General features: G+C 48.9%; 1 protein-coding gene across 6 annotated transcripts in view; it reads left to right on the forward strand.

Moving 5' to 3' along the window:
* PACC1 (proton activated chloride channel 1) overlaps nucleotides 1-14,151 on the forward strand; it is a 168,294-nt gene that overhangs the window by 131,628 nt on the left and 22,515 nt on the right. For 3 of the 6 annotated variants that reach the window (XM_047840826.1, XM_047840827.1, XM_047840824.1), the window contains one exon: nucleotides 5,475-5,571. In XM_047840826.1, coding sequence (XP_047696782.1) covers nucleotides 5,475-5,571 — 97 coding nt within the window. Of the gene's footprint in view, nucleotides 1-1,227; nucleotides 1,427-4,971; nucleotides 5,281-5,474; nucleotides 5,572-14,151 lie in introns of those variants that run through there. The other 3 variants (XM_047840829.1, XM_047840830.1, XM_047840828.1) reach the window with 3 other exon arrangements.

The raw sequence follows: 14,151 nt of genomic DNA on the forward strand, positions 1-14,151 counted from the left end.
ATTTGCATTTGCAAGCAACTGTTAAATGAAATAGCTGGAATAAGTGTTCCATTCATAAATTGAACATTGTTGAGTACCTACCATGTGTAAGGTACTACATATATCGTCCCATTTGAAGATGCAAGACCAGGGAACCCAGGATAGGGGAGGGTGGTCAGAAGAGGTGAGAGGGCCTCCTCCCACTACTAACACTCTGGAGGTCCAGGGTACTTTGATGTGGTTGGCGCTACTGTGGTTGACACTGAAGAGGGAAGAGGCGTTGAGTGGCCTGCGTGCAGGCGGTTGCAGATCTGCAGCTGCCCGGGACACAGAGCAGCATTCACGGCGGCATAAGCAACCTCTATTTGCCTCACCACCAATCAGCCCAGGGCGGCCACACAGAATAGCAGTTCAGGCAGTAGCAGAAGGGGAAGATGTGGTCCTCAGATCCACCCTGCTACAGGGCAAACGCCATATTCTCCACCACACTCAGGACAAGGAGGCTTCTGCTGTGGTGAACGGCACCTTTGGGTTTTGCTACATGATCTATTTAGGCTCTTATCAAGGAGCTGTTAGCAGGGCAGGGTTTAGGCGTTGCAATCTAAGGCAAAGAGAAGAGGCTTGTATTACAAGACCTGTCGGAGAGGGGCAGAGCCAGGACAAGAACCGAGAGGTCTCCACTCCCAAGTGTCTACCCTAGGAATAATGGAAAGCACTTGGATTCTGTAGTCTGATCCTGGATCAAATAATCTTCACTTCATTACTCCCATCCCCAAATCCTGTCCGAAACAAGGTACCTGTTTCTTCATCTGTAAAACAGGAAGAAAAATGTCCTGCTTACAGGGTTCCTTGCAGGATCATGGCATTATATGAGTGAAAGCGCTTTGTAACATACAAAGTGCTCTGCAGACATTTATTAATGGTTATAAACCACCAGACTGCCTCTTGGAGTTATAGATTAGGCTCCCTCACTCGTTGGACTTAATTACCCCTCATTCCATTTTCTACTCCTTTTCTCCGTCCCTCCTCCTCCCACAAACAGAGGAAGTGAGACAGGAAGCGAGCACGTGCGTCTAACGCCTGGTCTGGGTAACTAACGCCTGGTCTGGGTAACTATCGCGCAGGCTTCTCAGCTCCAAGGTTGCTGAGAGGGGGCCTCTCCCCCCCCTCCCCCCCCCCCCCCCCGCCCAGAACTACATTTCCCAGCAACCTTTCGGGGTCTCCAGAGGCGGGCGGGGTGGGGGGGGAGGCGCATGCGCCAAGTTCCGCCCCGCCTGGTCTCGGGGCCGCACCTCCGAACCGGTTTCGCCTGGCAGAGCCGGCTGCTTCAGGCGCCGTGGACGCGGTGCTCGCCCCGCGGCTTCTCCCGCGCTGTGGCGGCGTCAGGTGTGGCTTAGCTCGGGTCAGTGCCATGATCCGGCAGGAGCTCTCCACATCCTACCAGGAGGTACAAAGCAGTGGGGGCGGAAGTAAAGTTTCCCGCGGGGCGCAGGAGCGGGGTCCCGCGGTCTGGGCGGCGGAGGGGGGGCGTCCGGGCAGGTCGAGTGAGCTTTCCGAGGAGTGCGGCGGGGGAGGGGTCCCCGCGTGCGGAGGAGCCTCGGAGCAGGAAGGAAGCGGGGCGCAGAGCCTCCTCCGGATGCTGCCGGCGCGGGATGGAGCCGGGGCCCCCGAGCCGTGAGCCGTAACCAGCAGGTGAATGATTGAAACGGCGTCCGAGCCAGGCAGCAGCGCGCCGGCCGCACTTGACCTCGGCTGTTCTTTGCAAGTGGAGGCACGGCGCCCTCCTCCCGGCTGGAACAGATGCGCTGGGAGCATTAGCCCCTCTGCAAGCCCAGGGCTTCGTGGTACATGACAGGGATAATTACAGCTTGTTCGGCGGCCGCCTAACTTTGAAAAGGTGCTTTCGCCTATCTAGCTGTTGCTCGCCGCGCTCCGTTTTCCTTTCGCTCTCACCTCCTCCCACTACTTTAACTATCACTTTTCCAGCTGTTTGTCTCTTTCTTGTTTGTCCGAGCTACAGGCGGTTTCAGCTTTTCCTCAGGCTTCCTGAGTCCTCCTGACTTACTGGAACTAGTAAACTGCTCTCCTCCTCCTCCTCTTAGGTCTTACACTCTGGTCATCTCTGGTGATCATCCCCCCTTCCCCCACCCGGCACGGTCGTCCCCTCATTTGTAAGTTCAGTTACACATCTTCAGTCCTCAGGTTTGTGTTCTGTGTCTGCTCTGACCACCTGAGTGAGATGCTGTGTTACCATCTCTCCCTTTGGTGTCCCCTAGGCTGTGCAGATTTGCTTTGAGGCCCTGCCTTGATCCCAGAACATTCCTTTTTACAAACACCTGGTGCTGCCCTTGATCTACGCTGAACAGTCCACAAATTTCTTAGCAAGCTTCGGAAGCGCTGCACAGCTCAGCATCCCTGACTTCTCATCTCACCTATCTGTGTTCTGATCACACTGGAAATTCACTCTTTAAAAATGTGCTCCGACTTTCCTGTCCCTATGCGCATTCTCACACCATTTCTTTTTCTTTAACTTCTTCTCAGTCCCCATTGGTCAAAATCCCCTCCCTTATTCAAGGAGGGATCTTAAGTCCCTCATGTTCCATGGAGACTGACTTCCCAGATCAGTCTAGGATTCTGCCTGTCCTTCTCATATGTACTTCCTGCTGTTTTGATCAATACTGACCAATATTGATGTACATTCCTCTCTTTGTAAATGATACTGTGTGGATTATATAAATAATATAAAAGCAGATGGCTTAGCCCTACAGTGGAAGGGGAACCTCCATCTGAGTTGGAGGCAGATGAGATTTGCCTAAGGCTTGCTGTTTTTTTAGTGTAGGACCTGGTCTGGAATCTGACTTTGGGACAAATTTCTATCTTTCTCCCCGCAACCTCCTTTATCCAAAGGAGCCAGATAGATTTTAACCTGTGTTGGGATTCTGTGGCCCCTAGATTCCATGCCCTAGCCTGTGAAGGAATCCGGAGGAATGAGTTGTGTCTTTCCTCTGAAAGTTTTCAGATTCACAGGGAGTAGAGCATAGTGCGTAAATACTGTTTTGAAGTTGGGGAGCCCATGTTCCTCTCCTGCTCTGCTTCTGGCCATTTGTCAAGTCACTTTCTGAGCCTCAGGTTTCTTCCTCTGCAAAGGAAGGTGATGATAGTTCTATTTCACAGGGTTGTGAGGGTTCAATGAGTTGGTATATGGAAGGTGCTTAGGTCAGTGCTTGGCAGGGAGGGACCTCTCAGTGGATGATAGTTCTTGTTCACAGGACATGGTGGCTCCTGCTTCTAGGGAGCTTTGGGGTCCTGATTTGTAGGACCATGTCCCTCACCATCCATATGTAACCTGCAGTATCGCCTTTCCTAGTAGGGCTCCTGAAACGTTTATTAAAATGCAGACAGTTACTTGGCAAGGCCAAAGGTAAAGTCACTTTCTATTTGAGGGCACCCCCAAGATGGAAGACACTGGAAGGGCCCTTCCCTTTACCTTCTTCAGTGGCTCGTTTTGAAGTCCCTGTCTCTTGCCTTCTTTGGAAGGAGGCCTCCCAGAGGGTGGCCCAACTCTCTTGCCTGGGTCGTTCTGGGAGTGGACCTTTGAGTTAGGAGTCTAACTAGCTCTGAGTTGGGTTTCTTTGCTGAAGGGAGATTTTGGCTTTGGGGATGGGGCTGCAGGTAGTCCGGAAGGGAGCTGGGTTGGGAGCGTGTTGCTATCTGGGTTAGGCTGAACCTGGGTGAGGCTTGGATCAAAGAACTTTGGGCCTTCTCAGACTAACATCCTTCTTTCTCTTTGGCCAGCGAGGGCTCTGGTGATCTCTTGATATGTGTCCCCACTACCTGTATCTCATGGTTTCTTCCCCAGCCTCCCAGCCCTCTCCTACTTGTTGGTTTTCTTTTCTTGTGGGCTTGGAGGACTTTACACTGGAGATTTTACCTGATTCTAATGGGCAGGAGTGGAGGCATGAAAAAGGAGATGAAGGTCCATGGCTGGATTAGTTGGTAGATCATGTGATTTTCAATATCAGGCTTGTGAGTTCATGCTCCTCCTTGGGGATAGAGATCACTTAATAAAATTAGGGGCACCTGGGTGGCTCGGTTGGTTAGGTGTCCAACTTTGGCTTGGGTCATGATCTCACGGTTCACGGGTTTGAGCCCCGTGTTGGGCTGTGCACTGACAGTGTGGAGTCTGTTTGTGATTCTCTCTCTCCCTCTCTATCTCTGCCCCTCACCCCCCATCAGAAAAAAATTTTTTAAAAGAGGGGAGGAGATGGAAGAACAATAGATACATAAGAGTTTTATTTTAACCCAAGTTTCTTGGATATTAATTTTTAATTAAAACGTTTGAGACCTTAAGTGTTGACACTGTGAGCCTAAGAAAATATTTAGGAAAGCAATCCCTTTCCCTTCCCTCCCAATTCAATGTTAGGTCCTTTAAACTCTGGTCTTCATCTCTCTTCCCCTCTTCCTCAGTCCTATGAAGAATTGTTTGTTATTGTATCCTCTGCCTGCCCTTCTCGGTGGTTCATTTCCCCCATTTGACAGGTGAGAGCACTGATGAGGTGAGGTTGAAGCTGCCTGTTGTCAGGCTGCTGATCAATATCTGTTTCTGGGATGGACCACCTTCCCCATTTTTTTTCCTGCCATTCGCAGCCTGAGTTGGTGGACTTGAGCCAGTGTCCTGGAGAGCTCTGACACCAACTTCACTGTTTCCTTCTGTCAGCATACTCTTAGCTGCGTTTCCTCCTCCTCTGGGAAGCCGTTAAGATCATCGGTTTTGGAACTAGACCAACTTGGATTTGACTTCTGGCTCTATGGCCAAGGAAAGTGTTGTGGTTGAATTGTGTCCCTCCAAAAAGATGTGTGGGGAGTGCTAACCCCTAGTACCTCAGAGAGTGTCCTTATTTGGAAATAGGGTCATTGCAGATGTAATTAGTGAAGATGAGGTCATACTGGAGTAGGGTGGGCCCTAATCCAATATGGTGTCCTTATAAGTAGCTGACCTTGTGGAGACAGCACAGAGATGCACTTCCCAGACTCTATATGAAGATGGAGGCAGAGCTTGGAGATGAGAGGCCTCGATAGGCCAAGGAACACCAAGGCTTGGCCATTACCAGAAGCTGGGGGAAGACCATGGAAAAGATTCTTCCTTACAGCCCTCAGAAGGAACCGACCTTGCCAACACCTTGATTTCAGATTTCTAGTTTCCAGAACTGTGCGGGGATAAACTTCTGTTAATTCTTAAGCCACCCAGTTTGTGGTGCTTTGATACGGCAGCCCTAGGAAACGAACATGCGGGAAGTCAATGTGAGTTTTCCGAGCTTCAGTGTCCTAATCTGTAGAATTGGTATAACACCCCCTCCATCATGTGATTGTGTGTGTGTGAGAGAGAAAGAGAGAGAGACAGTTAAGTGAGAGGAAGCTTCTGCTTTTTCATTCTAGTCCTCCTCAGCAAGGCTGATGTGGCTGACTGGTTTGCTCTCTTTGTCTCCCCCCTTTAGCTGAGTGAGGAGTTGGATCAGGTGGTTGAGAACTCAGAGCGGGCAGACGAGCAAGAAAAGGAGGCAGACGGAGTACAAGGTCCAGGAATCTTACCAGGTGAGTGGGTTCAGTACTGGGGGCAGAAGGGCTGGAAAACGGTGCTCTGCTATAGCTGGAGGCCCCAGTCCAGGCGCCTGGCCACCTGGGGACCTGCAGGAGAGGAGGAGCCCCTCTGCCCTGCACCCCAGTGTCAGGTCTCAGGTATTGCCCTAGTTCTAAAGCTATACATATTTAACCAGCCTTGGGACAGAGGAGGTGTCCAGGCCGGTATCCGCTCTTTTCTGTCCTCTGGTTTGAGCCAGTTCCTGAGGCCAGGACACTGGAGGTAATGGGTCTCTGCTCTTCTGTTTGTTTTTTCCTAGGAAGCCGTTAGTAGTTGAGCCTCTAATATCTGGGTCACTTCCCAGGGCCCTCAAGGAGAATATCTAATAGGCCTCACCTCCTGGACATCAGGCCTTGCCAGTATGGTCACCCAGCTGGGCAGGCAGGGTCCCATCAGTCAGGTGGCATCTTAAGGAGTCTTATGTTAGTTGATGTTGACCTCTTCTTCCTCCTGGGTACTCTCTGCTCCCTTAGATGACGTAACTCCTTACTTCTCGGAGTGCTCCTTCCAACCGCCTTTATAGTCACCTTCCAGCTCTTGGGTGTTAAGTGTTTGTCAGAGGCCCCTTTTCTCTCTCTCTCTCTCTCTAGTGGGCGGTCTCACCCAGGCCCCGTCCCTGCTTCAGTTACTTCTTGTTCACACGTGACCGCCATGTTTACACCTCTAGTGCAGAGGTTACCTATAAACTCCAGACTTACATATCCTGTATATCCAGATGCCCAGGTCATGGCTCTGCTTGGATGCCCCAAAGGTACCCTAAACCCCACATGTCCCAAATTGACCTCGTGACCTCCCCATTCCTGGTGTGGCCCTCTTCCAGTGCTTCCTGTTTTGGCGAATAGAATGTATTACCCATCCAGTTGAATCGGAGAGTCATCCCCACCCCCTGCCCCTGCTTTCCTTGCTTCCCCATTTTCTCTGCTCCTCAGCCATGCTGGCCTTCTTTTATTTGGGCCTCCCTCCCTTCCACCATCAGGCCTTTCTGTTGTTATATCTCTGTTTGGAATTCTCTTCCCTCTGTCATCAAGTTAATGTTTAATCGTTCTTCCGATTAATGTTTAATGTCAATGCTTAATCGTTCTTCAGCTCACTTGTTTTCTACAAAGCCTCTGACCTCCTGGCTAGATCACTTCCACCCTCCAACCTGTCACTTGCAGTCCACGCATCTCTCCCTCGTAGCTCTCCCTGATGGGGCAGTGTATTTGCTTGGCATTTGATGAACATCTCTTCTGCTAGCATGTAAGCTCCATGAAGGTGGAGACCAGTCCGTTCTGCTCACTGCCTCAGACCTGTCCATGTGATAAAGATTTGCTGAACGAGTGAATGGAACCCCAACCTGACTCTGCCCGCTTGGGTGGATTGAGGGAGGTGGGATTGTGCTCCTCTTGATCCCTTTAAGGGGAGAGGAATGACATAGGATATTCTGTGATTGTGCCTAATTATTTAAAAAAAAAAAAAAGTTTTTTTAAAATATTATTTTCAAGAAACAGAGTGAGACAGAGAATGAGCGGGGGAGGGGCAGAGAGAGTGGGAGACACAGAATCGGAAGCAGGCTCCAGGCTCCGAGCTGTCAACACAGAGCCCACTGTGGGGCTCGAACTCACGGACCGTGAGATCGTGACCTGAGCTGAAGTCTGATGCTCAACCAACTGAGCCACCCAGGCGCCCCATAGGGAAGACTTTGTAGAAGGACGGAGGCTGGAAGAGTAGCTGTTTACTGACTGCTTCCTCTGGGCCGAGCTCTGTCATTCCCGTCGCCCCATTTAATTTTCATGACAACCCTGTGAGGTAGGCATCCTGATTTTGATGGATGAGGACCTGAGCCCCAGGGGGTTAAGGAGAATATGGAAGGATCACTTGGCTGGTGAACAGGATCAAGCTCTGTCTGACCCCAGGCTTTCTACTGCACCAGTGGTTTTTAAAAAGTATTTTAAGCATCCTTTTATTAAAGCTTATTGTGTAAGAGGTGGTAGCATGGCTGCCCCCACGCTGATTCTGGGCACTACATCTGAAGTCCTGAAGCCCCAGGGAGAGAACAGTATATTTATATTTATTTGCATTACCTCTGTATATGGGTTCCTACTGTTTCTGTAACAAATGACCACAAACTTAGTGGCTTAAAACAACAGATTTATTATCTTACAGTTCTGGAGGGCAAAAGTCCAAAATGGGTCTCGTTGTGCTGAAATTAAGATTTCAGCAGGACTGAATTCCTTTCTGGAAGCTCTAGGGGAAAATCCATCTCAGTGCCTTTTCCAGCTTCTAGGGGGTGCTCACATTTCTTGGCTCGTGGCCCTTTTTCCATCTTTGAAGCCACCGGTGGCCTGTTGAGTCTTTCTCCTATCTTCTCATTGTCACATAGACTTCTGCCCCCTCTTCCATGTTTACATGTAGTCGCAGGGCTCACCTAGATAACCCAGGAAAATCCCCTTGTTTAACAGTCAGGTGAACGGCAGCTTGAATCCCATCTGCTGCCTTAATTTCTCTTTGCTATTAACTTGACATTCATAGGTTCCGAGAATTAGGACTTGGACATGTTTGGCGGGCTACTCTTCTCCCTGCTGCACCCTGTACTGCCCTCTTGCCCCCCGTCTGAAGAGGAGAGATGGAGACGGCCGCAAGGAGAGGAGGGATGCCAGACTTGGAAGGACGAAGCTTTCTTTTGTGTTTCCATTTATAGATAAGTGCCAGCCAAACTAGGAAGTGGCCATGATGACCTTTGGCCTTAGCCTCTCTTTTGCCTCAGATTCCTGGGGCCTTACAGCCTAAGGTCAGTCAGAGCAAGAAACCAGACCTCAAGCAGAGCAAATTGGGATAGTTCCACAGACTGGCAAGAGCCTTCGTGCTTTCAGGGGAACCCTTCTGGGCTCATCTCTGCTGTAGACCATAGAAGATGCAGACTCAGAAGTCTTAGTAGGGAGTTGGCCCGTATTTGGTGACCTGACACACAATTGGCAAAGCTCACTTCCTGCCTTTGAGTCCTGTAATAGTAACATAAATAACGGTAACGATGGCAGCAGCCGTTTATTGGGTGCTTCCACGTACTAGGTCTGCGTAGGGCTTTCTGTGTATACTCACACGTAGCCTTCATGGCCACTCGTGAGGGATATGGTTAGTCCTGGTTCCTAGATGAGGAACAGAGAGATCAAGTAATGTGCTCAGAGCTTATGAGTGGCAGGGCTGGGATTTGAACCCAAGGCTGTCTCCCAGAGTGTTCCCACTCTGGCTCAGTTTCTAGATGAGGTGCTTTTCTGCTCCAGAATCCTCCCCTTCCTCTACCAGAGTCACTCATGGGCTCCTTCACCTGTTACGCAATGTGCTAAAACTAAAAAAAGGGCAAATGAGGCAGGGCCTGTGTCCAGGAACTTGGGACATGTAGAGAGAGAAGGCAGGATACCCAAAGAAGAACTTCTCTCTCCTTCTCCGGAGCCTTCCCTGAACAACTTACTGAGGGCCTTTTCTCCCTGTTACGTGCTTTCCTAGCCCTCGGTATTTTCCTTTATAGAATGTAGCACAGTCTAAAGGGCACATTTGTTGAATATAATTCTTTAATCATTACTAACCCCTTAGGCCTGCCCCTGAGTCCCGTGAGGCACTCCCAGAACTTTTGTCTCCCCTCCCACTTCATTGTAACTGATGCTTAGCAGAGCGTCTGGCCCACTGTGGGTGCTCAGTATTTATACGTTTGGAGGGGGGACATGGGGATTGGGAACAGGAATGTATCTCATGTGAGCAACTGGGATCAATGATAGAGGGTCAAGGAAATGGTAGAGACAGGTGCTTCAGAAATGAACGAGGGGGGGGCCGGTTAGTGAAGGGAGTGGGATTAACCAGAAGGAAGGGTGACTGGTAGGTGAAAGAGACGGGGCGGGCCAGGGAGGAGGGACGGGATGTGCAACCGTGTAGAGGTGGGGATAACACAGGACGTGTCGGAAACAGTCGGTTAGCATGGTACAGTTGGAGCGGAGGGTTGGTGAGAAGTAGGAGATGAGGTAGGAAGGACAGATTGGGTCAGATGATGGAGGGCTTTGAGTGTCAGGGTTTAGCCGTTAGGGAACGGGAGCATTTAATGGGATTGGAGCAGAGCAGTAAGGGGGTGAAACGGGCATGCAGGGAGGAGCAGTGTGGCAGTGCCGTAGGGCTGGATTAGTGGAGGGAGGACCGTGCTGGGTCAGAGGCTGGCAGGGTGGGCCGCTTCGACGTGGGGGAGCGGGAGAAGGAGGAGTCAAAGGAGACTCTGAGGTTTGAAGCAGGGTGAGTGGGAGAATGTAGACGTACAGTCCGGGGTGAGCGGCTGGAAGAGAAGGTGCTTCTCTGCCGCAGGCATACGAAGCTTCAAAGGTGTGATGTCTGGGCGGAGAGGCTCAGAGGCGGAGCGAGATGACGACTGATGTAGCTAAAGTGCGAGCTTTGAGAAGGCCTGGGCCGCCTGTAGAGTGAGCTGTGGAGGCTGAGCCTCGAGGGGTGGCCGCATTCGGGGACCAGAAGAGGAGGTAGAGCTGGAGCCCCATGGAGGCCTGGAGGTGGGGGCTGTTGGGCAGCAGAGGTTCCAGTTAAGCACCCAGACATTCAGGATTATATTCCCAGTTGTACTCTCTGAGATAAAGAGTTATAGTCCATAATCCGAAAGCCTCGATCTGTTTCCTTTCTATGAAGGGAATTACAACCACTTATTCTTTTCTAAGGGAGAAATGAGACCAGACACGCTAACTGAATAAGCAGCTTACTATATCACTGTTGTAACAAAATTGAGGAAGACACTTGGCTGATTAGTCATTACAGTGCATTCTCCATGGAAACAACTGTGTATTAATAGAATTGAAAAAGATCAGCAACCAAAGAAAAAAATTAATTGGATCTCATCAAAATGAAAAACTTGGGTGCATTAAAGGATACTACCAAGAAAGTGAACAGCCCACAGGATGAGAGACCTGTTCACATCATGATCTGAGGACTTGTATTTAGACCATATAAAAGAACTTTTATACTCCAATAATAAAAGGGCAACCCAAGTAAGAATCTGAATAATGTTTCTGTAGTGCAGATGACTAATAAGCACATGAAAGGCTGCTCAACATCATGATCATCAGGGAAGGGCAAATCTAAACCACAGTGAGATTTGTATCATTGTGTCGCCTTCACATCTACAAGAATGGCTGTGGTCAATAAGATGTACAAGTTTTGGTGAAGATGTAGAGAAATTAGGACCCCCACAGATGGTTGGGGGGAACATAAAATGGTGCAGCTACCGTGGAAAAGTCTGGCAGTTCCTAGAAGTTCAAATATAGAGAGTCACCATATGACCCAGCAATCCCATTCCTATGTACATACCCAAGAGAAATGAAAACTTACGTCTGCACAACAGCTTGTACATGAATGTTCATAGCAGCACGATTCATAATAGCCAGAAAGCGGAAGCCGCTCAAGGGTCCATCAATTGATGAGTGGATAAATAAACGATATATTCACCCAGCGGGGTATTATTTGGCAGTCAGAGGGAATGAAGAACTGTTGCATCTACATCATGGATGAATCTTGAAAATATGTTAGGTGGAAGAAGTCCGACACAAAAGCTTCTATGTTGTGGGATTCCATTTATGTGAACTGCCTAGAACGGGCAAATCCATCAAGACAGGAAGCCGATTATTGGTTGCCAGGGACTAGGAGGAAGGAGTGACTCCTAATGGGTATGGAGTTTGTTTTTAGTAATGAAAATGTCCTGTAATTACATAGTGGTGATGGTTGCACACCTTGTGAATGTAGTAAAAACCAATATATTCACTTATTTAAAAGGGTAAATTTTATGGTATGTAAATTATATTTCAAAAACCCCACGAAAACAACAAACCCATCGCATCACTAAAAAGGAAAAAAAACCAAAAGGATAGTTCATTCCTTCTTTGCATTCAGGATGCGTCTTAGCCCCTTGTTGTTTGCAAGGTAGAGTTTTGGAGGGGTAGAGTAGACGACCGGTTCCCCCTTCCTGTGAATAAAGGTCCCACTGTGTTTTCAGAAGTTGAATTACTCATCACACATCCCTTAATGGGCTGACTTCTATTCCGAGGCTAGTCTGGGTTTTTGAAGCAGTGTTGGTTGTCTTGGATTTTTCTTAGATTACCTTTCCTAAGAAAATCTTGTGCATTATTTCTGTCTTTCTACAGAATGTGTCTGTACAGGACACATTCATCATGAGTTTGCATTCATGTAAAGAATGTATACTTTTATTTTTTTATTTATTTAAAAAAAATTTTTTTTTTCAACGTTTTTTATTTATTTTGGGACAGAGAGAGACAGAGCATGAACGGGGGAGGGGCAGAGAGAGAGGGAGACACAGAATCGGAAACAGGCTCCAGGCTCTGAGCCATCAGCCCAGAGCCTGACACGGGGCTCGAACTCACGGACCGCGAGATCGTGACCTGGCTGAAGTCGGACGCTTAACCGACTGCGCCACCCAGGCGCCCCAAGAATGTATACTTTTAAAACACATTCATCCAGCTTGCCACAAAAAAGCAGGTGTTTGGTTTTTCTGACTGCAGAATACACGGGACATTTTGCCAAAATATCCAGCACCTGTTTTTTTAATGGCAAAATGTATTGGTGTCTTGAACTGGAGTGTCACTTATAGCATGTGTGGATGATGTTTTACCGTTTTTTTTTTTTTAATTTTTTAACGTTTATTTATTATTGAGAGACAGAGCATGAGCATGAGCATGGGAGGGGCAGAGAGAAGAGGAGACACAGAATCTGAAGCAGGCTCCAGGCTCTGAGCTGTCAGCACAGAGCCCAACGCGGAGCTCAAACCCACAGACGATGAGATCATGACCCGTGCCGAAATCGGACGCCCAACTGACTGAGCCACCCAGGCGCCCCTAGTTTTACAGTTTTTGTTTAACTCACGTGTCAATTTATGGATCAAGAAAAGGCCGGTAAACAAGTTCAGCTTGGCTTCTGTGAGCGAAACAGAGGGGACCCCATGAGACTAATTTGTCCAAGTACCTCTGCCAAACAAATCCAGATGATGCAATTGTCATCTGACCTTTTTGTGCCTTAAGTCAGCTTTTTTAGAATTTTCAAGAAGATGCAAATTCCTCTCTTTCCCTAACCAAAGGTTTCATGAAGGCAGAACATTTCCAATCATGTATGTGTGGCTTATAATAGAGTGAATACCTGCCCACAAAGGCCCATTACTGTTCCTCTTCATTGCATGGTTTAGCCAGGCTGAGATATGCAGTTTACTTAAAAATGTCCCAAGCTTCTACTTGTCATGAAGTTATATTCTTCCAGTCAGATCTTTTGTCGTTGTTAGGGACTGGATCCTTAAGCACTACCGTTCACTGTTGCGTAGGGAAAGAACATTGACGAGGAGTTGGGACCCCAGGGCTCTCATTCTGTGCCAGTCTTAGGCTCTCTGGGACCTGGATCACTGCGCAAATAAGGCTTTGGACCAGAAGGCCTTCTGGGTCCCTGCTAACTCTTAACAATTCTGTTCAGATGTTATGTACCCTATAGTCACTGCAGAGTTCCTTCAGTTTTGTCTTGTGATTTTTCCAAACCTCATTCAGATGTTGAAACCTGGTCCCTTGTTGCTACAGCAATTATGAGCCCCTTGTGACAGGGAATGTGTTTTCACCTGCCATGTTTTTGAGTGAACCTGTGGGGAGGTGCCTGGCTGGCTCAGTCGGAAGAGCGGGTCACTCTTGATCTTGGGGTTTTGAGTTCGAGCCCCATGTTACATGTAGAGATTACTTTAAAAAAATCTTGAAGCGAACCTGTGATCTTACATGGGTCATAGGAGGGGGGAGTGCCTTCCAGGCAGAACAGCTGTGGGGAGGTCCACTTGTACACGGACTACTGCATTTTGGGTCCTGTGACTCTGCAGACCGGCTACACGCGACTGATCAGGGATCAGCGCCTGAGGTAAGGGGAGCCACCTACAGGCTGGGTGTGAAGGAGAGCAGTGTCCAGTGGTGTGTGTGACAGAGCACCCTATACAGGATGCAGGCTGGGAGAGGGACTTGGCCAGGGCAGCGGAGCAGAGTCACAGAGAAACCTGGGGAGAAGGCGGATAGCAAAGCCACCAGGGAGCAGAAATGGACACTGTCCCTAATAACAATAAGAAGCAGTAGCAGTAGGATCAGAGACAAAGGTTGAAAAAGAGACTTGCTTTAATTCCTCTTGGAGAGGTAGAGCTGCTGCCTTCCGTGTGGCTCGTGCTCAGCCGTGGGCGGGCTTCCTTGGGGGTTCCTGGCTCCTGGTTCCTCACTTCTCTTTGTAGCTGTGAATGCCCATTGCCTCCCATGACCTGCTCTTTACTGTCTGAAGGAACCTCATAGACACTTCTGGGAACTCGCACATCTGTGTAATGTAGAGACGTTGTAAAGTATCTTGCCATGAATAGTAAGATGTATCAGTTGGTTTACAGTTTTACAGGCTCAAATGCACTGCTGTTGTCCTATAGACGGAAGGTAGCTACTTGGCGCTGTGAGACGTAGCTCATCTATTATTTGGGTCATTCGGTCATTTCATAGGCATGC

The sequence above is a fragment of the Prionailurus viverrinus genome, chromosome F1 (assembly GCF_022837055.1).
Source record: "Prionailurus viverrinus isolate Anna chromosome F1, UM_Priviv_1.0, whole genome shotgun sequence".
Lineage (NCBI taxonomy): Eukaryota > Metazoa > Chordata > Mammalia > Carnivora > Felidae > Prionailurus > Prionailurus viverrinus.